The sequence below is a fragment of the Vicugna pacos genome, chromosome 20, assembly GCF_048564905.1.
Source record: "Vicugna pacos chromosome 20, VicPac4, whole genome shotgun sequence".
NCBI lineage: Eukaryota > Metazoa > Chordata > Mammalia > Artiodactyla > Camelidae > Vicugna > Vicugna pacos.
In genome coordinates this window covers 30575126-30602096 of record NC_133006.1, presented here as the reverse complement: position 1 = coordinate 30602096, position 26971 = coordinate 30575126, and the positions used below count along the sequence as shown (strand labels likewise).

Sequence of the window (26971 nt, the reverse complement as noted above, 5' to 3'; positions counted from 1 at the left end):
TCATAAAGTAAGATGGTATTAATTTAATAAGACTTTTCAGATATTTTTATATGGCAGTCTTTCACAGTCATTTCATGAAGTGGTTGCAAGCACGGACTTCGGAGTAGGCATATTTCCTGGCTGTGGGGTTCTTGGAAAAGTTATTTAAGAGCTCTAGACCTCCATTTTCTCCTGTAAAATAGGAATGAATAGTAACAACTACCTTATAGGGTTGTTGTAGAAATGAGATAACGCAATCAGGTGGAAAGCAATTAACATGGCGTATGGATTTTAAGAACCCAAACGCTGAATGTGTTAAATAGTTCATATTCAAAGTCAGGATTCTTGGTTGCAAGGGGTAGGAATCTCATACTTACCTCCTACCACAAAAGGGATCTGGTCAGCTCACAGAAATGGGAGTCTGAGGTAGGTTTGCCTTTGGGACTGGAAATATCTCGTGCCTCCCTCTAAGGCACTGGGATTCAGTCTCTCTCCAGCTCTTAACTCTGCTCTCTGTTGGCTCAGTTCCCAGGTAGCGCCAGGCTTACACCCTACCGGCCTAATAACTCCCAGTGAAAAGAACCCAGGACTTTCCCAGTAGTTTCCAACAAAAATCCCTTCTCTGACTCATCCTGCTTCGGTCATGGGCCCATCCATCAGCCAATCACGGTAGCCAATGGACTGGCCCGCGCTGATTGGTGGGCCCAGGTGAAGGTACTCACTTCTGTACCCTTGCTGGGAGGGGCAAAGGGCCAGCCTAAGATGCTGAACACTGTCAGGCCTTTTGTTTTCAAGCTTGGAGACAAAAGAAACCACGTGAATTTGAGAACCAGGGAGAAGTTCTTTCCCCAAGTGAAGAAAAGGGGGCAACAAATGCCAGGTGGACAGACACTATGGATGTCCCCTCAGCCCACTGCTTGGCCGCCTGACAGTTGTTCCTGTTATTTTCATGTGTACATTTTCCGAAATGCTCAACAGTGCAACTATTTCATTACAGAGGCATGTCATCAGAGTTGGGGCTGAGGTCCTAAAGTTAGCACATACTTCCTTTATGGTAAAAGTCACCCTTGGTAGTACCTCACGAAGGTGCCCTGTGGGTGATCTATGTAGCATTGCTCATGTCAGCCTTTACTCCTGCTTAGGTCCAAATGGCTGGGCCTCCCGTTGAGCACCAGATGCATTAGTTGCTTTACTGGTACACCATGAAGATCTGTTTATAAACAGAGTAGCTCTCAGTTCAGCAAGATGTTCACACTAAGAACAAACAAAAATTGAGACAACCAAGAAGAGATTTTCCTCTGCCCTGGTGCTCAGCCCAGGGCAATGGGGTGTAGGCAAAAACTACATGCACTGTTTAAATCCTCCCATCTGGTTTCTTATTTGTTTTATTAAGCATGTGCACTAGAATTTGCTAAGGTAAGCATTAAAGTAATCCTGTTTCATCATATATCACAATTTTTAGCCTTTTCCCCAAAGAGTTTGGCCATTGTGTCCATCCTCAGATCTAGGACCTACAAGGGCTGTTGTCCTCAAGTCCAGTTCAGTCCCCATTCACCAAACAGTGCAGGAAAGAGAACAGAGTAACCCAACAGAAATGTCCATTTGGAAAGGGGGCATCGCCCACAGTGGTCAAGTGTGTTGCGTCCTCAGCAGGAGTGCCAGGCCCTTGGCCCTTGGACTTGCTTGTGGAGCCAAGATGGCCACCTCGATCTCCAGCCTCTGGGAGGATTTCCGGGGTCTGCCCTTCTTTCACAGCTCGTTTCTTGTTGGTGAGATTCGCAGGCTTAGTGACTGAGTCCCTCCAAGACTGAGGTATCTTAGGCCTTTTGCTTTTTGGACTTCTCTGGCAAGACAAGTGCCTTTCACATTTTCTGTCTAGTGCTTAGATTTGGTTTGGTGCCTGGTACCACAACCTGACTAGCCCTGGTCCTTGAAGTTAGATCTCATTTTCTTAGCAGCAGATCTCTGGGAATGTCCCCAGCCCACAGCTTACTACTTCCACAGGCCTTTGCCTCGAAGTACTGGAAACAATAGCCCAAGAAGGGGAGGCAAAACGAGTTCACCCCCAGGCTACTGGTACAGGTGGTTCTTTCTTGTGCGGATGCAAGGAGGGCGCAGCCTGAAGGGTCCAGGCGTTCAGGGTCCCAAGCTGTTTTCCCATTTTGCCTTCCTTCCGTGGACATCGGCGGGGGCGCAGAAGAGGGCTGTGTCTCGGGTAGCTTTCTACAAAGAGAGGATCTTCAGAGGAAAGCCGTTTCCTCCTTGTGTACAAACTTTAGGTAAGCCTCCAGTGAAGCTTGTCTCTGTCAGTAATAATTCCCTCAAAGCCATGAGAAGTGGCCGACACCCCTGCCCCACTTCAGCAAGGCACGCCCGCTCCCCAGTGCTTTGGAGCCCGTCGGGCTCAGCCAGGTCCACAGGCTGTCCCCTGCACACCACACTTTCAGGAGCCCAACTCAAAGTGCTTTGAGCAAAAAAGGAGATTGTGTTGGCTGATGTAACTGAAAAGTCTGGGGAGGACCAGCTGTTGCCCCCAGTGTCTGACCTGCTGGGGTTCTGAATGATGGCCTCAGACCCCTTTCTCTCCGTTTCTCCACCTGCTTTCCCCTGGGGAGGCCTCATTTGCAGGTGGCTTCCAGCTGCCAGCTTATCATCCTACCAGCTTATCAACCTTACTGAGAAGGCACACCCCTTCCTACTGGTAGTTCCAGAAAAATTCCTGGGGTTGGCCTTTGTTCAGCCAGTTTTGGTCCTGTGCCATCTGACCTAGTCATGGCAGGGGGTGGGGGGCGCAGGCCGGGTCACCTGGGGGCACAGTGCTCTCACTCCGGGAGAGGGAGGGATGCTCCCCAAAGAACCATCAGGGGCTTTTGCCTGAAGAAGAGGGAATGCTCCCAGAGCCAACCAAAACCACAGGCCCACACAAGGATCTGATGGAGTATTTGGGAGGGGAAAATGGAGTTAAGAATGTTAATTTGCTATCATTCCTAGGCCTTTGGAGTGATGTGGGTTAGCTCAGCACTGCCCAGTGGAAAGATAACGTGTGCCACAGATGCAGGCCATACAGTAAAGTATGTCTGTCTAAGAAAGGAAACTGGTGAGAGGGTCGTTTTAACACCCTCTTATTTAATAATATTTTGTAAGGCTGAAACAGCTTCATTTTAACATGGTATCAATATAAAAGTTATTACTGAGCTATTTTTACCCCTTTTTGTGCTGAGTTTTTGAAATCCAGTGTATGGTTTACAGGGATACCATGCATCCGTTCGGACGAGCCCCTCCGGCTAGTGGCTAGGGTGGCGAACAGAGCAAGTTTAGCTGAAAACTTTGCGCAGAGAAGCTGGATTGTCATCGGCTAAGTTGTGACTTTGCTTTCTGTGTCATGGGCAGTTATTTTGAAGTTGTCAATCTCCTCATTAGAAGAATCTGCCCTGAAATGAGCCTCAGTGCACACTGCCATGTGGGTGTCTCGTTGGTACCACTCCCGTCTGAATGCCCTTCACACCCAGATGGTACTCACCAGTTGCTTCCTTAGTTCCCTGGCTTCTGTCTCAGCTCTGCGCACTAGGGCTGAAGGGACTCTCATCAGTCTTGCTTACCTCTGTTTCCTGAGCCCAGAGCCCAGGACACAGAAGACATGAAGTGGAGATCTTTTAAAGTGAAAATCAGATTAAAAACTTGGGCGAGAACTGCTTGTTTGCCAAGTTTGATGACAAAACCGGGAAAGTAATACCAGTTGAAGCCCAAAATTGAGTGTCTGAGGTATTTGTTATTCTGATGAATGACCATTTGTAGTCTCTGACTAGTTGTGTTACTATTCAATCACTCTTTCTTTCATTGAATATATATATAGAGAGAGAGTGAGTGCGTGATTGAATACCTACAGAAACCCAGGCTCTGTGCCAAGCCCTAGGTATACAAAGATAAATGGGAAACAGTCCCTACCTTAAAGGAAATGAGAAACAGATCAGTGAAATAACTCTTAAATTGAGCAAGTGTTATGATACCAATAAACACAGTGTTTGGGGAGCTCAAGGAAAGGGGTTCATCCCAGGTCAGAGAGGAAGACAGGCAGCAGAGGTTTACCAGGGAGAAGTCGATTTAAGTTCCACGATGCCTGTGGTATACCTCATATCTAGCCCCATGCCTGGCGCGTCTGTGGAATCAATGAGAAAAAGGAACAAAGTGGTTCCAGAACCTGATCCAGAAGGGTGATTGGATTTGCCGTCTGAGCAGAGGGGGTGGTCACTGCAGGTGGAGAGGGAGTTTGCGTGGCGGCCCCGCCCCTGGCGCCTCGGCAGGGAGCCAGGCCCCCCGAGAGAGGCGGAGCAGGGGCGCTGAGAGCCGCACGAGCCCGCAGCGTTTGGCAGGGGCCGGATCACACAGCCTCACTCGTGATCGTCCACATGACCAGCGACCAACGACTGTACTCTCTTATTCCAGGCAAAGCGCAGGCTGGAGCTAGGAGAAAGCGGTCAGCAGTACCTCTCAGATGGTTTAAAAACCCCCAAGGGCAAAGGCAGAGCTGCGCTCCGAAGTCCAGATAGTCCAAAAAGTAAGGATCCTGTCCTCTCTTTCTTACTCTCTGGTGTGAGCCTCCCACCTTTCAGAGCTCGTGGCTGAAGGGGTGCCCAGGTGCGGATGATTTTGGCATGTTTGGTTCTTTTCATTTCTGTCTGTGCCTATCCAAAACATAAATACAATGTCTGCAGACACCCAGGCAAGGTTTACAGAGCCACTCTGAGACCTGGAGACTGACTTCAGGGGAGGCCTCTTCCGATGCGTGCAGTTTCATTCTTCAACTCAGAATACAAGTTTCATGGCACCGTTCTGTCACCAGATTTAATTTTAATTTTCCTTAATGGACCTTCACTTCAGGGGCTGAGGTGAGCTGGGCATAGACAAACTTTGCCGGCGTCCCTTAAATCTCTGGTGCAGCCATGGCAGCATGAGGATGGACTGAGACCAATAACTTGCAGCTAGTTTCCACTTCCGTCAAATATGGTCATTGCTTCTTTTGGGAGAGAGAGAAAACTAGGTAGGAAATAGCTAAATAGTCCTGGATGTCTTTGGCATTTAACGCAAAGGCTGAATTAATTTAGATGTTGTCCTCTCCTGTAGTTTATGAATTAGGCAATCCACAAATTGTGTGTAATGCTAGAAGAGAATAAATACAGTATTTATTGCACCTCGAAGAGAATAAATACAGTATTAAGCAGACATTTCATTCTGGAGGGATGGAGAGATGGGATGGGAAGACTCTCCCAGGTATTCTTCGGCGCCACTATTTGAAAAGTTGGTGAACAAGTTATATACACACACACAGACACCGGCGCCTGAAAAGCCAGGTAGGATGAGTCTGTCTGGCCCCGTCATGAGATACTGGAGAGATTCATAGCCTGACCCCATCAAGTTAGGCTCCACACGTGCTGATCCCATGAGGCTACAGCACTTTTTCATTCATTCAACAGATATTTTTGAGCACCTACTATGTGTGAGATACTTCACTAGACCCAGGGAGTAGGGTAAGCCAAAGAAGAAACTACAGAGAAATTCACAGTAAAATGTCTTAATTAAACAGGAATTTTTACTGTCCCTTCTTTTTCTAATAAAGCAATTTCATAGCTTTCTGTAACTCACCAAAAAAAAAATCAGCGACCACAGCTTTGCTTCCGATACTAATACTTGGGCTGCTGGGGGAAAGAGGGCTTGCTTGACTGCAAAGAAACTCTTCATTTCTTTACCTTTCCCCCTATCCCCCCACCCGCTCGGTTTTTGTTTTTCTTTAAGCTCCAAAATCTCCCTCAGAAAAAACACGGTATGATACTTCACTTGGTCTGCTCACCAAGAAGTTCATTCAGCTACTGAGCCAGTCACCGGATGGGGTCTTGGATTTGAACAAGGCGGCAGAGGTGCTGAAGGTGCAAAAGAGAAGGATTTATGACATCACCAATGTCCTGGAAGGCATCCACCTCATTAAGAAGAAGTCTAAGAACAACGTGCAGTGGATGTGAGTATGAGTCACGGCCCCCCACTCCCTGGCTCTGGTGGGGTCCTTTCACACTGCCGCGGGGCTCCTCCCAGCCCCAGCTTTCAGATTCATGCCTACGCTTCTTTCATTTTCTCTCCTCTCTCTTTCCTCCTCAACTCCTGAGCCAGCAGTTCAAAGTCTCTTGACAAAGAGACTTTCTGTTTAGATGCAGTCAGAGATAAAAGGGTTTATAGTCTACTAGCCTGGGGATCCTGGGACTGGGATTAAATAGCGCCCTGCAGATGTGAAGTAAAAGGCTCTTCATCTGTTACCATGATACCCACGTGTGTACTCATGTGTGTAATCTAATAGATGCTTACACGTGTCTTTGGCTTCTAAAAGGAATTTAGAAACTGTGGCTGTGTATTAACTCATCTGTCTATATGCACAGTTGTCAAATATCCTTATGTATGGTTCTCATAGCAGATTAACTCACTTTCTGTGTAAATTAAGGCAAGACTTAAATGCCCCTGCACCATCTGGAAAGCGAGGTGAATACACATTACATGTATGATTAAATGTATAATAATGTCATTTGTGAATTATGGACCGGGCAACTGAACACCCAGCAGTTTAAAAGGAACTGTTAAAGCATGAGTAGAAGGAGTAAATCTGTTATAGGTTGGCTTTGAAAAAAAACACTGCTTCAAACATGATAAAATGAACAGGTAGTTTTTTTGTACTTTGGGGGAATTCTGTGACGATTCAGCGACCCATTTTTAGCTTGTGGTTTAGACAGACCTGTTGCAGACTGGTCTTTGCTCCTGCGTACAGCACAGACATGCTTCCTCAGCCTTTTCCTTTGCAGTTGTTGGTATAAGACCCTCAGTAATAACCTACATCTTTTGTACTTTTTGGATGATGTTTTGTTGAATATTGAACCATTCCATTGTTTCCTTCAAATTTTCCATCTTGCTATGTCTTCCTGTCCTTTGTCTCCCTGTTTCTTTTTCCCCACTGGGAGGCATGTGGCAGGGAGGAGCTACCCTTTGAGTTTGAGTCTTCTGAAGAAACAGGCCTCCTATGGAGGAGAGAAACCTGAAAATAGCAGTGTTTTTTTCACTTAATTTCTATAGTGTGAAAAATGAAGAACTGACTGTATGAAGAAATATGTATAAACATCCTAATTTTAACACTTGGCTAGCAAGCAATGTGACCTCCTGCATCAAGAGGGGGCATGTACCCAAAGGGCCACTTCTCTCGGCCTTCCCTGTCCCCGCTCCCCGCCAGCCTCTCGAGTAGCCATGCAAAGTCTGTGTTTGGGTTTCCAGGGGCTGCAGTCTGTCTGAGGACGGGGGCATGCTGGCCCAGTGTCAAGGCCTGTCAAAAGAAGTGACCGAGCTCAGTCAGGAAGAGAAGAAATTAGATGAACTGATCCAAAGCTGCACCCTGGACCTCAAACTGTTAACCGAGGATTCAGAGAATCAAAGATATCCTTTGTGCCACCTGGTCGGTGGGGGTTAGTGCCTTCTAGACGGTTTCCAGAGTTGACGGTCTGACTTTCACACACAAGGTAGAATCTACTCTCGTTTCATGCAAGTAAGCGTGTGCGTGCACGCATGCATCTGTGTGTGTGTGTGTGTGTGTGTGTGTGCGCGCGCGCGCATGTGTGTGTGCGCGTGCCCGCATGCGCGCACAAACCCACTTAACTGTCTAGAAGTCAGTATTTATGGAATGATAGTTATTGGACTGGAACCTATCATATCTATTTTGATAGCCAGGTGGGAACTGTTTTTTAAAGCATTTTATTCATGTGTGGTTGGGACATATGGATACACTCATAGCGTAAGGCAAAGCTATTAATGAGATACGCAAGGTGTCAGTATTCGTATTAATGATAACATTGGGCAGAGTTATCTCTGGCTTTCCAGATTTCGGGTGGGTGTTAGCTGTCACTGTTGGGGTTCTCACATTCTATTTTCTCTTCCTCAGATATCGGGAGCAATTGGAATTGGTTGAATTGAGCTATATAGTTGAAAGCATTGCAGGAAGATAGAAGGATCATTCTATAATTTTTAAAGTGTGTTATGCTGACTCACAACACCAAAAAGTGATTTCAGAAACACCCCCAGGGCCTAAGAAATCTCAGTTTATCTATTTATCTAGAAACATTAGTCCTTGGAAATAAAAATATAAAAAGCCAACTCTTGTTCTTAGCTCGCTAATAGACTGTTGACCACCTCAGAAAAACTTACTGTTCATCACCTCACTTCAGACCATAGAGTAGGGAGATTACTTCATTGTGCTGACCAGAAGATTTTGCAATATTCTCAGCTATTAGTAGAAAACCAAACCAGTGTTTTAAGTTATCTCGAATTTCAGTGCCAAACTTCTGATTATTCCACCTTTATCTTTGTTAGAAAATAAAATGAGTCTTGCCCAGTTTCTTCTAGTGTCTTGTCTCTAATAGGCTTTCCCTTGGAGTTATGGGGACATTTATTTTCCAATCCAGGCAGTTTTTGAAACTGATTGTTCATTTCCTGTTGCCCAAAGGATTAACCTTGTCAGCTGATGATTAGTGAGCTGGAGAAGAGGTGTGATGATCTGAACCCCCAGTGGTGGCCAGAGTGGGTTTGTAAGGGAAGAAACAAGAATAGCTCTAGTTAGGCTGTTTCACTGTTCAGTCGGGAGTCCCTTCGAGGAGGAGAGGTGGTGGTTACACGTGATTGGCAGCTTTCCGGAACGTGTACCTACATTAGTTTTCTCTGGAGCCTTTGTTGCAGAAAATGAAAGCTTCCTTGCAGGGGGCTGCTAACCCAAGAAGCAAATTCAAGAGGGAGCCACAATGGAAGCACTTTGAGTTTGTAAGATTAGAGAATATGTTTGCACAATTTATTTCAATTCGCCATTCAGTTCCGAATTTGTTACAGCTTGTTCACAAATGTGTTGAAATTTTCCTTCCTGCAGCATGTTGGGTAATTGTAGATGAGCTTTTATTTTAATAAGCTGTTGTCAAATAGCTTTTTGACAGTGGACCGTGGGGTAAGTACCTAGTTATCAGTTTCCCCACTGTTCTCAGTAAAAATTCACAAGTGTGTGTGTTAAGTCTTCTAGAAAGACACCAATTGGCTTCCTTGATGAGACAGATGACCTAAAACCCAGAATCCTGAATGAGCTATCCTTTCAAGCTCAACACTGAATTTAGCTGTTGTCTGAACTACTGAGACTCAAAGATCATAGACTCTGACAGATGCCTTAATGTGCATGCAGATTTGGGGTGAATGTGCTTTTTTCTGGACAGTAAATTCATAGCTTTCTTCAGTTTCTAATGAAAAGCTACTGATCTAAGGGACATCATTTGCTCTAGGCTGTCCTATTTCTGTATCAAACATGTTAGATCACAGACTCCATTTGCTACTTGATATTACCTGCAGGAATGCCTTCATTGAGTTGTGATTTGCTGTCTTATCCTAGACACTTTTTGTAGGTTAATATAAAAGGCAACTGGCCAAAGACACTGTACATTAATTATGTTGCTTCATGTCTCTTATGTAAGAAGGCTATATGGCCCGTTCTCTTGCAGCACCAAGTGAAAGCTTGGCTCTCTTTTATCATACAAGTACCGCATTCTTTCATGATATCCTCTTAGGTTTGGCTATTGGGGCCCTTAAAAGAAGTGTTCGGTGCTCAGAAGTAACTCCCAAGAGTACTGAAATATTATCTCACTCTCTTTTCCTAAATCATTCAGGTTACAGAGTATCTGGAAGCTGCTTTCCTCCTTGTGAACACTTAAGTATTGTAGTTAATAATATCATACAAAGGATAATTTTCCTAACAGAGAAATAATGACACTCTTATCAACAGGCAATATATAATCACAACCAGCCCAGGGGCAGTTAGGAAAACAAGCTGTCTGCCTGAGCAGTACTCTCGAGTTCTTCCACTGACATAGATGTGTCTATATTAGCTACTCATCCATTCGTCTGGGTGGCTGCTGACATTTGCTAATAGTCAAGTAACAGATAGAAGTTAGTGGAGTTTCAAAAAAATTATGTTTACCAGAGCTTAAATTTTTTCTGTAAATTAGCATTTGCCATCATTCAAGATGAGTGACAGAACATTTCACTGGAGTCCATGGAATACCTGTGCTCCAGAGGAACCTGGTTTGAAAATCCCTGACCAAATTGGATATTAGTTTTCTTTTGAGTTTATTTTAACTATTTTGTTTCTGTGTTTAACATCTTAAATAGCCATGGACTTTTTAGGAAAAAACTGTACACTTTTGTTGTTTAGACTATCAACCAGGAAAAAGGATTCATGGGAGAACTCATATACTTAAAGATCTAGAAGGAGAGACACATATATTCTTACAAGAAAAAAAATACTTTGTAAGTTTTCCATGCATCTTTTTGTTATCTTCATAATGGTTACACCTGAGTCGATTAGTTGGAAGATTTCCTTAACACTCATTACGTTAGCTTATGTTACATATCAAGATATTCGAAAAATTAGTGGCCTTAAAGACCAAACTGTTATAGTTGTGAAAGCCCCTCCAGAAACAAGACTTGAAGTGCCTGACCCAATAGAGGTAAGGAGATCATGTCTTTGTTCATCTGCAGAGATCTGTTTGGGATGCTGAAGAATCACTGGCTCGTGGTTAAAGTCTGTATCCTCCTAGAAGCTTGATAGTTCTTTCCCATCTGCTTTGCTTAACCTTACTTTAAAAACATTTTAACAGTTTGATGTGTACTGAGTGTCCAGAAAGTCTAATTTTAACATAGGAGGGCATTCAACTCAAAGGGGTATATGATGCCCCTTCTTTCCTGTACTTCCTCTTTTTCATAATTTGTTATCTGGTGGTTCTGATCTATTTGAACCATTGGGGAATTTTATATTGATTACCCTGGATATGATCCTTACCATGAATAGAGGTATACATGTTGTAAACTATCTCCCTGTCTTTTTTTTTTTTTTTTTCATGGAGCTACTGGGGATTGAACCCAGGACCTTGTGCATGCTAAGTATGTGCTCTACCACTGAGCTATACCCACCTACCTCTCTATCTTAGCATGTATTAAGAATGTGTCATTTATAACATACTTACTTTTAAGAAATCAAATGGGACCTTGGGTTAATTGATAGACTCAAATATTTTTTTTAAAAAGGCATATTTCTGTGATTGCTTTCAGATATACTTTGATAATACAGGCCTAAACTGTAGCTATAAAATAATGTAGTTAAAAAGAATGTATAAAAAAGAAAAAGAATGAAATTTGCAAGCTTCTAGGGTAGAATTCTTACCTTAAATGATAATAATAGCCCTATGACCTAGATGAAGAAGAATTTTAAACATTAGTGTGCTGCATTCTTACTAAACTCAGTTCTGAGCACTTAAGAACACTATTCATCCAGTGGTTATTAAAGTTCCACATGAAGCCCTACTGTTAAGAAATAATAACATGGAAATAGTGTATTTGGAACACTTAAAAGACTTTTTAATAGTTTGCATACAAGGAATATATATATTTATATATTTTAATCACCTCTTCTTGGGCAGAGGTCAGCAAACTTTTTCTTTCAAGAGCCAGACAGTAAGTATTTTTGGCTGTTGGGACTACTCAACTGCACAGCTCCGCCATCACAGCAGGGAAAACAAAAAAACCAGCCAGAGGCAATACATAAACCATGGGAATGGGCAAGACTCTACCAATAAAACTTTATTTATTTATTGACCCTTGGGCTGTAGTTTGCTGATCCCTGCTCTAGAGGACAACAGTCACTGACTGAGGTAGACTACCAGAGGAGAAGCAAAAGGAGCAACAAGAATTACCCTTACTTTCCATGTTTTGATGACAATTACTATAGCTTTCATTTCCAAAAGAACTTTCAGTTTGAACGTCTCACTCCTTCTGTTTATAGAGCCTGCAAATACATTTGGCAAGTACCCAAGGACCCATTGAGGTTTATTTGTGTCCAGAAGAGACTGAAACACACAGTCCGATGAAAACAAACAACCAAGACCACAATGGGAATATCCCTAAACCCACTTCCAAAGGTAAAAATTCCACTCTTGTCATTTGGAAACTGTATTTAAAATGAAGGTGACTAGAAGGATCCAGTTTCAGAACCACAAGTCTAGGCAAGAAACAGAAATTTCTGTTATTAATATTATTAAGGTAACTTTTTTTTTTTTTTTTTTTTAAGGCATTCTGAATGGTTTACAGGATAAAATGATGATCTTGGGCAAATGGCTCCTCCACCCACTTAATGGATTCCCTTCAGGCTTTTGCTATCGGTAGAAACCATTTCCTCACAGTGTTTGGGGAAACTGAAGTGAGGAGTGAGGAGTGAGGCTGTGAGCTGTCTGGGTGAATCATCAGCTACCTTTGGCCAAACACCTCTGAGTGATAATGCAGAGGCCATTAGAGAGGGAACTGAAAAAGTACAGAGAGAAAGAAGCCTTTTGTCCAAGTTTTATCTTAATTTTTCCCCTAACGGGATGGGGAGAAAATAAGGGAGGGAAACCCCTGAAATATAAATCTAAAGTCCTCTGCCCTCCACAGTCCCTACAGCCAAGGAAGCACTTTGCAGTCTTTTTTTTTCCCCCCCAGTTTCAGACTGGAGTTGTGTATTTAATTTTCTTCTTCTACTGCCTCCCTGTATAGCAGCAAGAATAGGAGTGATTTAAATAAATAGACTGACTTAACATTGAGCAAAAATACAGCACCTCGGATGGTAAAACAAAATAGCACTTGTTTTTCCACCCTAAAAATTCAAAGTGGATGTGTCCTATTATTTGTATTTTTAGAGATGTCTTTAATAAATTAGTTGTTCAAAAAAGACTAAGTTAAAATTGGTGATTTCTATCAGGGAGCCAACTTTTCAGTCTGCATGTTTTCTTTTGTTTTTTTGTTAAAGAATGACTACTTGATATCAGAGAGACTTTTCTGAACTTGTTAGTCCCTAATATTTGAAGCTATTTGTAATTCTTGTTTGCTAACAGTAGTTATTGGAAAAGATTAGTAGACCAGAACAAAAACAACCACCACCAAAAAAAACACGGCTGACTGGAGTCACTGCTTACAGTGCCTGTTAGTATAAAGGTGATCTGTACCATAATGTCATCTAATTGTCCTTAGCAGAGGGTGCCTGCTTTTATAATAGCAACATGTATAGTCCCTCTAAAAATCAATTTGATTTTTGCCTTATTTTTGGTTTCCACCAACTTTTTCCTTTCAGACTTGGCTTCAACCAACTCAGGACATAGTGATTGCTCGATCTCTATGGCAAACCTTTCTCCTCTGGCCTCCCCAGCCAACCTTTTACAGCAGACTGAGGACCAAATTCCTTCCAACCTAGAAGGACCATTTGTGAACTTACTGCCTCCCCTGCTCCAAGAAGACTATCTCCTAAGCCTTGGGGAGGAAGAAGGCATCAGCGATCTCTTTGATGCTTATGATTTGGAAAAGCTCCCGCTGGTGGAAGACTTTATGTGTAGTTGATCATGCTTTGTGTGAACTCCCCTTATAAACCAATATTTTTTTATTATGGAACCAGAACATCTGTCATGCAGTGTTGTCCCTTCCTACCTTCTTCCTCCAAGATAGTATCATGAAGTAAACAACGAACTTCAGAACAAAGCTGACATTTTAATGAATTTAAAAAAAAAAATTGTCTAAACGCACAGTTGCAGGCTCCCTTGGGAAAGCCCTGCTTTGCCCCAGGCTCCAAAATCTCCTGGATGAGTCGGCAAGTGAGAAAATGTGCAATCAGGTGTCTCTCACCCGTCCTTTTCCTCCCTCCCTCCCGGACTGGCTTGCTGTGCCTGACGGATGGGCTGTAGAATGGGGTCTGGCCACCCGGCCCACTCGAAAACAGCAATCTTCCTTAATAGCATTTCAAGCCGTGCCTTCTCCACAGAATGCATGTCTTTGGGGTCTGCTAATATGGAATGGAACTGCAGGAACTGTAAACTTGAAGTCATGCAAAAGTATGAAACGGATTTCTTCAGCTCTTCTTAGGAATATTTAAATTACTGTCATAATTCAGTTTAAGCTATGGACCGTGTGTCCCACTAGGAGGTCAAGAGATCCTCCACAGCCTTTCGGATGAAGAAACTTTTCAAATATTTGTTGCAGATACAGAAGAATAGTCAAGTTCTGCCCCTCTAAGCTGTTGTGGATTTTCCTGTCTCCATAAACCACTCCCACTCCCCTGCCCACAACGTATTTGTAAGTTTAAAGTTGATTTGTAGCAAATGCCTACTTAGGAGTTCTTTGTGGATTGTTTTAGATTTTTTTTTAAGCCGCCATTTAAGCATTCCTGTGGCACCCATCACCATTTCAATTGAATTGTTTACTTTGAAGCAGTTTTTGCTAATTCAAATTATTTAAGCAGAGGTAGAGAACCTCTACTGATCAGAGCATCTAAATGTGTGTGATCTAAGGTTTAACAGCCTCTGCAAGAAGCTTTGCCCATCTTGCTTCCTTTCCCGGGAGGGGGCGCTGGAGCGAGTGGCGCTCGCTGATAGGGGTGGCCCCTTTGGAAAGAGAACCAGGTCAGAGGACACAGCAGCCCCAAGGAGCAGCAGGCGTGCACCCCTCCGTCCTTGGGCTCCCGGGCCCCCGCCACCGGGGAAAGGGCTCTCTTATACTGCACTCAGGGAGACCGCTTCTCAGGATGGGGTCAGATGGAGAGGCCTCTGGGGAGAGAGACGTCCCCCGTTGTGTGAGTAGCATTCTATCAGTGGCATTTACTTCAGCTGGTGAGAACAGGGCATCTCCCACTTAACTCTGCAAGAATGGTGTCCCAAGTTGGAGGCTTCGTGTCAGCTGCAAATCCTACCAGTTCTGTCCAAGAATGGCTTTCCCATTGGCCAGGGGAGAGATGGCCATCTCCCGCTGGGAATGCGGCAGAGTACCTCAAATCCATTCTTTGGATGCTAAACACTGTGGGAATGAGGGAGTCATCTAAAAAAAAACAAACCTCAAAACAAAGAACAGTGAAATTGAAATGCTATGTGCCGGACATGGTGGTGGGCACATAGTAGGCACTCGATTCATACGTTTAATTACATGGAAAATAGATCCCTTAGGAAAAACACAAAACAAAAAACCACGAAAGCCCCAGCCAGTTTACTCTAGGTAGATTTCCACAATATGCAAAGTGGTGGTGGGGTCAAAACAAATGACACCAGCACTTTAAACTCTTTGTGTAGGTATGCGTGGGTGTATGTTTGAGAAGAAAAACAAAGGTGCAGATTATCCTCCTTTTTCTTCGGCCTCCACCCCCACCCTCCTCCCCTCACACACACTGGACTTGGTCCTAGATGAAGCATTGGGGTGGGGGAGGGAGGGGGAGCTTTGTGTCAAGTGCCTACTGGAAATGCACTGTGGGGTTTTTTCCTGTATGGGAAACCATTTATGCCAAGCTTTTCCCCATGTCCCATATTTATCTCATCTGGTTAGCTGCCTCTGCTTCCAGCTTTGTGTAATTCTCTTTGCCAGCTGCACAAAGCTGATTTTTTTCCAAAGTCTAAAGACTGAGCTCACCTGGCTAGGTGGTTGTGTGTTTGGTTGAGTTTCTCGTTAAACTTTTTTCGTAACGTGATGCCATATTTATTGTTTAAAAATGAAAGGAATCCTAATAAGTCTTAAAAGTTCCTTCAGGCATAAGGTCTTCCCAGTTAATGGGCTTAACTGGTGTACATTAATTAAACGTCCATACTGTATTCTGTTTGCATTAGTCCTTTTCTTTTTGACATAGTATCTGGCACACAAAGTGGGTTAGTACTACAGTATTTGTGTTACTTTAAGTACTGAGTATGCAGGTTTCCTGGTACCATTGAGTTGCTGCTATTAAAGCTCACACATGAAATGGCTAAAAGTTACAAGTGTGCGAATTATGACTGAGTGAGCCTTAGAAAGTAAACTGTATAAAGAGCAACACGAGCTGTCAAACAGTGTTAGGTGTGTGTTTATATGTACAGATTTGTGTGTAGCAATCGTTTTATTTAAGTTGATACGCAGTCTACTCATATTTTCATTATCTAGCAATTTTGTACAAAAATAGCAATTAATTTGTAAACACTGCCAGAATATTTTCTAGCTGGTTTGTAATTTTTTAAGAGTGTTACCTTGTTTTTGTTTTTGTTGTTGTTGTGGTGGTGGTTCTTGTGTTCATTTTTGTTGTACGTAGATCTGTAAATACAACTGCAGTATTTAAAGCTTTAGCTTTCAGGAAAAAGAAAGAACTCAGTGTGTGCATGACAACTTGTGTGTACAAGAGGAGGGATTTGAAGGAAGATGCCTTGCAGAGTGAGTCGGGTGGCAACTGTCAGATTGTGGAAATTTCTTTTCCTATGGGGTACGTGATTTTGTCAAAAGGAAGTATTTCTCCCAAAGTTGGGAGTAGGCAAACTACTAATCAGTTTAGCTTTGTGTTGTATGCTAGTTTAAAAAAGAAAATATGTAATATAATGTAAAAAAAAAAGCTTTTATGATGGATTTTGTAAATAGATTTGTTACAGGGTAACCTGTTCTCTAGCTGTGATCTTACCACTTCAAATGGGTGTAATTTGAATAAATTTTGTATGGTAAAGGATCAATAAAATGATTTTTTTTTAAGAGTTCAGACTGTGGATGGATTTTCTTACTGTTTGTCTTATGCTTCTATCTTCATTTTATTTTTAAAGACATACTTTAACAAGGGGAAAGTTTGAACAAAAGTTCAAAACATCATATGCCTTACCATTTATTTGGGATTTGGGGAACATTAAGCAAAATAAAAATTTTGAGCCCCTGTGGTGTGCTCACCACTTTGAGAAGCGGAAGAACTTGCCATGTCTCTGACCGCAGTGTGCAGAAACCACTTCCAGGTATGGAAGGAAGGACTTTTACACTGAGAAAGTGACAGCAAGTCAAGTTTTATTCCTCATAAGGAGTATGAAGTCAGTAAATTCTATTTCTCGAGATCAGTAATTACCTCTGCTGTTCTAGAGTCTGTATTTCTTGTGATGCTACCTATGAGCAAATTGGGATTTTATGATTGCCATGTCACATGCTTAACTCAGAGCTCATCATGTAAAAACTTGAAAACGTCATGTATCATAGACAGGCACACACAATCAATACACTAGTATAACGTACAAAGAAGAAACATTCCCTGCCCCACCCAAGTCTGTTCATCCCATTTTTCATACGTGTATCCTGGTCCACTTGCTTTCTAGGCATATATAAATGTGTATGAGTGTACATATGTATTTTTAACATAAATCATACTTAATATATGCTGATCTTCTGCTTTTTTTCCTGCTAAATAACGTCTTGGACATTTTACCATGTTAGTACTTAAAGATCATGTTAACTCTCTTCAAAGGCTGCAAAGCATTCCAGTGATTAGAATTTAATTTATTTACCTAGCTAATTTCCTGATTGAGAGAGATTTTTGTTTTGCTGTAAAAAATAAAGCGTTTTATTGAATGCTTATATTATGCCAGGTACTATATTTTTTAATGTGGTAAAATAAACATAGCATAAATTTACCATTAGTGACATTTAATACATGCACAATGTTGTTCAATGATCACTATTCTCTGGTGCCAGAAAACTTTCATCATCCCAAAAGGAAACCAAATACCCATTAAGCTGCTCCCCAACCTCTTGTAGTCCTAGCCCCTAGCAACCAACCACTGATCTTTCTGTCTCTATGGACTTGCCTATTTTGGATATTTCCTATAAATGAAATCGTAACAATATGTGACCTTTTGTATCTGCCTTTTTTCACTTAGCATAATGCCCTCAAGTTTCATCCATGTGGTAGCATGTATCAGTCTATTCCTTTTTATGCCTGAATACTATTCCATTGCATAGATATACCACATTTCAATTCTCTATTATCACCTGATAGACACTGGGGTTGTTTCCACCTTTTGGCTATTGGAATGTCAGTACTGTTCTAAGTACTTTATATGTGCTCTATGTTTTTTCAAAGCAACCATCATGAGCCAATCCTCTATATGTTATCTTTCCTCTTCCAGAATGTAAGCTCAGTGAGGAGAGGTACTATGTATTGTTCACTATTGTGCCCCAAGTTCCTAGAACAGTGCCTGGCACATAATAAGCACATAATACATGTTTAAATGAATTATTCAGATTTAGCAGATAAGTCTGAGTTTTAAGAATATTAAAAGTTAATTAAAAGCCCAGAGGCAGCACAGTGATATAATGAGCTACCTCATTTTGTACCTTGTGCTTGACTTTTTCTTTTCTCTCACATTTTTGTGTTTTATTTTTAGTTCTGCCTAGAGCCCTATTTTCCCAGAGTTTAGGCACCTGATTTCTGTCATCCAACATAGCTGCCATCCTACCCAGGGATCTGCACATTTGGTCAGCAGCTATTCTACAGTCAAGCCAGTGATAGAAGCTGAACAAAATGATACAAAGATAACTGAAAGGGAGTATGGTGGAGGAGGAAGGGGGGAGCTAGCGGATAAAACAAGAATTGTCTATACACAGTTGAAAACTAGACTAGATAAGTTTGGATCAATTGTGTAGAGCTGCATCTTCTCAAAAGGTGAATATATGACTAGGATGTGTCTACAGTTTATAATTCAGAATCTTACCTGAGTATGGTTTTAAAATGGGCTCATTCTGGGGAGAATTTAGAAATCAGTCTGTAATATTGAGATAGAAAATAAACCTATTATTAAGTTAATTTCTTCAGTCATTTAATGTTTATTAAGAGAAACAGTTATTCATTTATTCATTCAGTCACTCTTTGAATGAGCATCAAGTGATTGCCATACACCAGGTGGCATTGTAGGTGCCAATGTCCAAATAGAAAAAGACATACATCCTATCAGCAAGAGGAAGCTTACAGTCTAGTTGAGAGAGAAACAACTTTTAGCTAGGAGAAGTGAATTCTGAGGACCAGATCTTGATAAGTGATTTCTCTTTCTGAAGCCATATTTGGAAAACATGGAAGGATAGATGGTTAGAGGCAGAAATGGAAATGAAGGGAAGATGGAGCCTTGCTGCTGGAGAGCTTCACAAATCAGGAGAGCCACTGATCAGGGTGGTTTAGGGACCTGTGCACCTGGATGCAGCCATGCCTGCAGAAGACTGCCCAGGTAGGTACAACTCAAACACGAATAAACCAATGGGTTCATTTTCCAGGATCTAGGGAGCTGGGGGGCCTCAATCCAATCTAGACTACAAGCCAAATATCACGAAGGAAAATGACAAGATTAAATGGTAGGTCACGCCTTGGGATATGAATGAGAATTCCTGCCCAGGCTACTTAGAATGAATCAGCCAGGAGTCAGTAAGAAGTTAAAAGAAGTAACACTCATAGCAGGAAGTTGCAGTGATCCACAGAATGCAAAGAGCAAGCTTTTCTTTGTGCCCTTCAATCTGGGACTTGAAGACTGAAAAGACAAACAGAACAATGTATTGAAATATTCTGGAATGTTTATAACACTAGAAATTAACTTTATGCTTTGTGTGTGAAGAGTACTATCAAAAAGTTCTGGAGTTCCCTATGTGGGGTGGCTAGGAAATGCTGTAGGAAACAGAATGGTGAAAGTCCCATGTCATCAGGGATGTCCCTCAGAAACAACACTGGAAACTCTGGCAGTGCTTCTACTGGGCTGTTTTAGGACCTAAGTATACACCATGTAACAGTAGAGGCAGAGTCAGTTCCTAGGGGAAAGGGAAATGTATGTGTTCTCTATTGCCTACATCAATTTCAGTGGCTGGGGTACAGAAACATGGGAACTAAAACCATGTTTTAATTTAATTACCCAGGGAATTAAGATAAACAAGCCAATCAAGGCCTAGCTTTTCAACTCAGACAAAGCCATGTTAACTGGTAATGATCAGAGAATCACAGAATTTAAGTTGGAAGACAATCTTATACCTAACAAGGAGCTGATTTCATCATGTGACAGTTCCGTGACGAGTTTTTTTTTTTTCTTTCAGTCAAGAAAATCTCTGGAACCCTAGTCCAATAATGCTCTTTTGGTGGCATCTATAAGGTCTCCTAGCTCCCCTGCTCAGACACGCACACCAGGGAGCTGCCACTTCCCAGTTTGGGTCTCGGACCCACAGCCTGGCTGACATGGTTAATTCATCATTCTGAACTGACATAAGCTGGAAGATCTGTGTCCACACTGTCGACCAGCCCTGTAACCTCTACTCTTCTACACCACATTTCATGGGTAGACGCTATCATTACCCTCTGTGCCTAGTGCACAGCAACAAATCAGGAGAGGTGGAAACCCCTGGAAGTCTAAGTCTCACTGGTTCTTTTGTCCTCAGTCTTTGATAAAAATCGATTTGCTCTATTTAAACAGAGGAAGAATCAAATTGGCCACATCTTCTAAATAGGATGTTCTATTTCCCCCTTGAAAGACTCAGACTTCTCTTTCTGTACAGACTACTCTTCAGCTTCAGAAACCTTTAAGACAGTTTTTCTGCATAATCAAATTCAGGGACAGTTGCCTCAGCTGAAGCCTAAATTATACTGTGTCTCTCATCCTTGAATACTCTTTAGCATTGTTCAGGGCTTTACAGTTTACATTTTCATCTGCCTTGTCTCTCCATCTAAAGCCATTTATAACTGATGGCAACAGCTGCAGAAGTAACTAATCAATCTGAAAATGACAGAACAGTATGTGGGTGGTGATGTAAGCAGAGGATGAAAAGCATTTAGCTGTAAGCCATACTCTGGAGACCCAAGGAGCCAGAAAGAACACTGCGATTCCACAAGAGAGATCTGAAATAACGACATTAGTACATAAAAATTAAACCATGTCAACAAAGAGAGCAGTTTAAATGGGTTAGGAATGGGAATAGAGGTTGTGTGTGCTTAGAAACGGAAAGAGACAGAATGAGACCCAAGATGCTTGAGAAGAGCCACAGCTAAATCCTGTCCTTGACAAGAAACCAAAGAATGGCTGCTCCTTTAGTCAAAGAGAAGGTACCATAACAACTGACTCAAAGTTTGGGTATCTATTGAGGGGATAAAGTGAGTGTTAAAGACAGGGGAAGCCATAGGGGTGTAAGGAAGGAAATAACTCTCTTACCTGGTCCTGGGAAGGAGATAAACCAGCAACTGGGGCGGGGGGGGCAAAATTAGTTGTAAGTGAAGAAGAAAGAACTGGATAGGACTCTTGCTCTGACAATATGGCAGGTTAGATGGCCAGGAAACCCTCTTGTTACAAAACATCTAGATTGCACAGAAAAAAAAAAGTTTTATTGTATTGCTGAGATAACAGGGAATTTATAAGGGCCAGAAGAATAAAAAAAAAGAAAACTGAGCTGAAAAGAAAGGTTGCAGAGCATGTAAATGGGAACAACAGGTAAACCTAATGTTGGCTATCAATTTCATGTAGAATATTGTCACCGGAATTAAGGAAAAAAGAAGCCCTGGGTCAACCGAGAAAGACTGAAGTACTGAACCTAAGACTCTGAGATTAAACCAGAGAAACTGAAAGAAGGCTCTAGTGTTCCAGGCCAGAATCATCCCCCTGACTTTCAGCAGAGCAAATACATATCCTCTCCGGACAAGACATCCTTAATGGAGGACCACAGACTGTATCTACCAAACGTAAGATCACAGTCCAGATCATCAAATACATAAGGAAACAAACCAGGATTAACAGCAGAAGCAGCAAACATCAGTTTTAGACCTCAAAGAACTCAAGTAAAGGAATTATCAGATACAGTGTATAAATATGTATGAAATGCTTAAAGAAACAGAAGATGGTAACACAAAAATGAGTGATTAAGAAGAGATGATCAAAACCTGCCACACAGATTAGAAAAAGAATAAAATGTTAGAAATTTAAAATACAATTACTGAAGAAAAGAAAACAAAATGAAGCTAAACCAGCAGATGAGATACAGCTAAAGACATCATAATAAACTGGTGTAGTAAATCTGACAAAACTACCCAGAATGTAGCCAGATAGAAAAGGAGATGGAAAATATAAAGAAATTTTAAGACATGGGCAGCAGGGATTGGAAAAAATTTTCTTTTCTGTAATGATCCAGATAATAAATATTTTAGGCATTGTTGGCCATAAGATCTCTGTCAAAACTACTTAACTCTGCCTCTGTAGTGTGAAAGCAGCCATAAACGGTAAGTAAACAAATGAGCGTGGCTGTGTTCCAATAAAAACTATGAATTCTAAAATTTTCATGTAGTTTTCACTTGCCATGAAATAATATTCCTCCTAGGATTTTTTCCAACAATTTTACAAATGTAAAAATTGTTTTCAGCTCACAGGTTGCACAAAAAGAGGAGATGGGTGGTTTCAGGTCCAACGTGTAGAGTGTAGACGTTGCCCCTCCCGTCCTCCCAACAAGAAAAAAACTAAACAATGAAAATCAACAACTCTCCTTAGATCCGTGAGAGAACTGAGGTCTAGGACAAGCCACCACCCTGTAAACTGGAGAAGCAGGCAAATCCAGAGAACAAACCTTACTCAGAAACAGCCACTGGAACCAGCAACTGGTATGAAAACCTGAAGGGTAACTGACTGGTTGTGGGGTCTGCCCCCAGTGTGAGGGAATCTCCCGAGGACCCAGTCTCAGGGCTCCTTACACTTTCACTAGTGCTCCCTCCAGGAGGGAAATCGGGAAAGAGAGACGGGGAGCAGAGATCGGAATTTTTTTCTGTGAAGAGCCAGATAATAAGATGTTTTAGGCATTGTGGGCCGTAAGGTGAAGGACCTGAGGGTAAAGATCTGAGAATATTTCCCTCCTGCTTCTGGCAAGGGGAGGAGAAAAGTTAACTATTTTGAAGTATGCTCAGACTAGTCTGTTCTCCCTAACAAAGGTCTGCCCTCAAGGAAACCTGTTTTGCCAGAGCCTATCCAATGTGGATTTTGCCAGAGTTTAGGTGATACCAGGGAAAGGAAATATCCAGTTCCAGCCCCTTCTAGCATTCCTGTCCCATCCTACAGGGGAAAAAGGCAGAGAAGCTTGTGAAGGTCACAGCCTGAGGCACTAAAAGACTGCAATCTAATCATAAGATTCCAGAATGCCTCCCATCTCCCACACCATACCACCACATCAGCAGGGCTGTGTACAGAATAGAGGATGGCAATGGAAAGAACTGCGAGTCTCAGGCTCTTTTAAAAACGAGTTTCTAGGAAAACTCAAAGACAACAGGAATGATAAAAATGACAGTAGAGGAAATTTTAGCCACTGACACCACAGCTATAGCAAATAGTACACACAGCCTACCTCCTAGCCAGACAAACTTAAAACCTCACACTAAAGACCTACCTACTGCAGTTCCTTTTGCCTGATATATAATGCCTGAATTCCAGAGAAAAATTACAAGGCATACTAAAAGGCAAAAAACAAAGTTTGAAGAGACAAAGCAAACAACACAACCAGATTCAGGTATGGCAGAGGTTTGAGAATTGTGAGACTGGGAATTTAAAATAACTGTGATTAAGATACTAAGGGCTCTAATGGGAAAAAAAATGGACTTCATGCAAGAACAGATGGGAAATGTAAGCAGAGAGATGGATACTCTAAGGAAGACTCAAAGGAAAATACTAGAACTTAAAAACACAGAAACAAGGGAGAGGGTACAGCTCAGTGGCAGAGGGCATGCTTAGTATGCACAAGGTCCCGGGTTTAATCCTCAGTATCTCCATAAAAACTAAACTTAAAAAACCAAATTACTTCCCCCTTCCAAAAACCAACAAAGAAAAAACCAAAAAACAGAACAAACAAACAAAGAAAAAAAACCTACAGAAACAGATATGAAGAATGTTTTTGATGAACTCAACAGATTGACATGGCCAAGGAAAGAATCAATGAACTTGAAGCTGTGTCAATAGAAACTTCTTAAACTGAGAAACAAAGAGAAAAGAAAATTTTTAAAAAAAGAGGGGAGACAGACAATTCTAGAACAGTGGGAAAATTACAAAAGGTGCAATATGCACTTAATGGGAATACCAGAAGAAAGAAAAAAGGGAACAGAAGAAAATGCTTTATGTAATAATGGCTGAGAATTTTACAATAATAATGACAAACAACAAACTACAGATCCAGGAAGCTCACAGAACACCAACAGGGATAAAAGGTCTACACCTAGGCATATCATATCCAAACTGCAGAAAATCAAAGACAAAGAAGAAATCTTAAAAGAAGCTGGAGGTGGGGAGGATACCTTATCCATAGAGAAGCAAGGATAAGCATTACATTGGACTTCTCAGAAAAACCATGCAAGCAAGATGAGAGTGGAGAGAAATACTTAAAGTGTTAAAAGAAAAAAAATCAATCTATAATTCTATACCCAAAAAAATTATCCTTCAAAAGTAAAAGAGAAATAAACACTTTCTCCAACAAGTAAACATTGAGGAAATTTGTTCCCAGCAGACCTGCCTTGAAAGAAATGTTAAAAGAAGTTCTTTAAAAAAAAAAAAAATTCTTCAGAGAGAAGGAAAATGATAGATGTGAGACACTCAGATCTACATAAAGAAAGGAAATTTGTTAGAGAAGTAATAAATGAAGGTAAAATAAAATATTTTATTTTTCTTACTCATAATTGAGCTAACAGACAAATTGGCAACCATATGTTAGATGATTGTAGCTTATGGATAAGTGAAACGAATGGCAGCAGTGTTATAAGGGATGGAGAGAGGAACTGAGATAGCGTGTTATGACATACCAGTACTGCATGTGAAGCAGAGTAGTGTTATTTGAAAATGGACTTAGATTAGCTGTAAATGTATACCACAAAGTCTATGAAAACAGCTAAAAATTTTTTATAAAGAAGCATAATTTATACAAGACAGAAGAATGAAATCATACAAAATGCTCACTTAAAACCAGAGAAGAAAGAAAAAAAGTGGGAGACAAAAAAAAGGCAAAAATAGACAACAGTAACAAACGTAGTAGATATTGATCCAACTATTGTCAATAATCACTATAAATATCAATGGTCTAAACACACCAATTGAAAGCAGAAACTGTCAGAGTAGATTAAAAAACAAGAGCCAACTACGTGTTATTTATAAGAAATCCACCTTAAATATAAAGATAGATTGAAAATAAAGGAATGGAGAAAGACATACCATGCAAATGCTAATCAAAACAAAGTGGGAGTAGCTACATTAATTTCAGACAGAGCAGTCTTCAGAGTAGGGAAAGTTATCTGGGATAAAGAGGTCATTACATAATGATAAAGAGGTCAAAACTCCAAAGTGTAAAACAGTCCTCACTGTGTATGTGCCCAACAGCAGAGTGTCAAAATACATCAGGCTGACAGAACAGCAGGGAGAAATATACAAACCCACTACTAGCTGGAGACTTCAATACCTATCAGTAATTGACACCAAAAGGCAGAAAGTCAGTAAGGACACAGCTGAACACAACAGCACCATCAATAACTTAGACTTAATTGACATCTATAGAAAATTTCATCTAACAACAGCAGGCTCACATGGAATATTCACCAAGATAGACCACTTTCTGGAGCACAAAACACAACTTAACATTTTTTAAAAGAATAGAAATTATACAGTGGTCCTCAGACCACAGTGGAATTGAATTAGAAATCAATACTAGAAAGAGAGCTGGCAAACACTTAGGTATAAACCTAATAAAATATGTATAAGATCTACATGAGGAAAACTACAAAGCTCTGATAAAAGAAATCAAAGATCTATATAAATGGAAAGCTATTCCATGTTCATGGATAGGAAGACTAAAAATTGTTCAGATATCAGTTCTTCCCAATTTGATCTATAGATTCAACTCAACCCCAAGTCTGAGTTGAATCTATAGATCAAGTTATTCTGTAGATATCAACAGAGATTCTAAATTTTATATGGAGAGGGAAAATCCCCAGCATAGCCAAAAGAAAACTGAAGAACAAAATTGGAAGACTGACACTACCAACTTGAAGACTTATTATAAAGCTGTAGTGATCAAATCAGCATGGCACTGGTGAAGCAACAGACAAATTGATCTGTGGAGCAGACTGGACTCCAGGAATAAGACCCACAGAAATATAGTCAACTGGTCACTGAGAAAGGAACAAAGGCAATTCAGTGGAGAAAGGATAGTCTTTTCAACAAACGGTGCTAAAATAACTGGACATCCTCATGTCAAAAAAAAAAATGAATCTAGACACAACCTTAACCTCTTTCACAAAAATTAACTCCAAATTAATCATAGGCCTAAATGTAAAACAAAATCCATAAAACTTCTAGAAGATTAAATAGAAGAAAATCTAGATTCCCTTTGTTTTGGTGATGACTTAAGAAAACACCAAAAGCATGATGAAAATAATGTTTATAAATTGAACATGCTTTGGTACAATGGTATTGGTACCTTATTCTTAAAATTAGATGTTGAGTTCACAGGTGCTCATCTCATTATTAAGCATCAAAACTCACATTCATGCTGCATTAATATTTTTGTATGTAAAATTATTACACAATTTTTTTTAAATTTTGAGATTGGGCCCCAAAATACCAGAAAGATAAAGGTAAGGGACTGACAGGGTCTTTGAGAACAACTGGCCTTCAGAGTACCAATGTGATAGTTCATTACCTGATGTATTACTAATGCACCATAGATTGAGTTAATCTTTTTTCTGTGCTGTGCACTGCAATCAAGCCTTCTGAAAGAAAGATAAAAATAGAAAATCGGGTAGAATTAAAGGAAAGGCAAAGCTTTGCAATTCATTATTTTTTTGAAAAGCCAAGAATTAAATCAGAAACAGAAATCTTAGAAGAGAAGCAAGGAGACAGAAAAAATGAGAGTTTCACCTCAGCAGGACCATGGAGTGCTTTCCTTAACTCTTCTCTGAAGTGTTGATGTGTGCAAACCGAGTGCCAGGAGCTGCCCTGGATAAAAACGGCTTTTCCTCCAGGCCCCTTCTCCAGCTGAGTTCAGTTGCCTTCCCAGAGGCCCCAGGCACAACTCGTTAGTGGACAGGTGCCAACAGGGTAGAGGCCGATGAGAGCAGGAACAGCCACGGACACAGTGC

At 41.2% G+C, this 26971-nt stretch overlaps 1 protein-coding gene and 1 long non-coding RNA gene across 5 annotated transcripts in view; one reads left to right on the top strand and one right to left on the bottom strand.

Moving 5' to 3' along the window:
* Positions 1–16577, top strand: part of E2F3 (E2F transcription factor 3) — a 66119-nt gene extending 49542 nt beyond the window's left edge. For both annotated transcript variants that reach the window (XM_072945600.1, XM_015234634.3), the window contains exons 2-7: positions 4423–4534; positions 5770–5989; positions 7282–7440; positions 10424–10538; positions 11870–12005; positions 13190–16577. In XM_072945600.1, coding sequence (XP_072801701.1) covers positions 4423–4534; positions 5770–5989; positions 7282–7440; positions 10424–10538; positions 11870–12005; positions 13190–13452 — 1005 coding nt within the window. In that variant the 3' untranslated portion in view covers positions 13453–16577. The remainder of the gene's footprint in view (positions 1–4422; positions 4535–5769; positions 5990–7281; positions 7441–10423; positions 10539–11869; positions 12006–13189) is intronic.
* Positions 1347–26971, bottom strand: LOC140687786 (uncharacterized). 3 transcript variants are annotated; one of them, XR_012062327.1, is made up of 6 exons: positions 26751–26971; positions 26533–26602; positions 18573–18623; positions 11252–11278; positions 5812–5894; positions 1347–5136 (listed from the first exon to the last, which is right to left on the bottom strand). It is a non-coding gene; the product is annotated as an uncharacterized lncRNA (long non-coding RNA). The 3 variants fall into 3 exon arrangements; XR_012062324.1 differs by having other exon boundaries at positions 5825–5894; XR_012062325.1 differs by lacking the exon at positions 11252–11278 and having other exon boundaries at positions 5825–5894.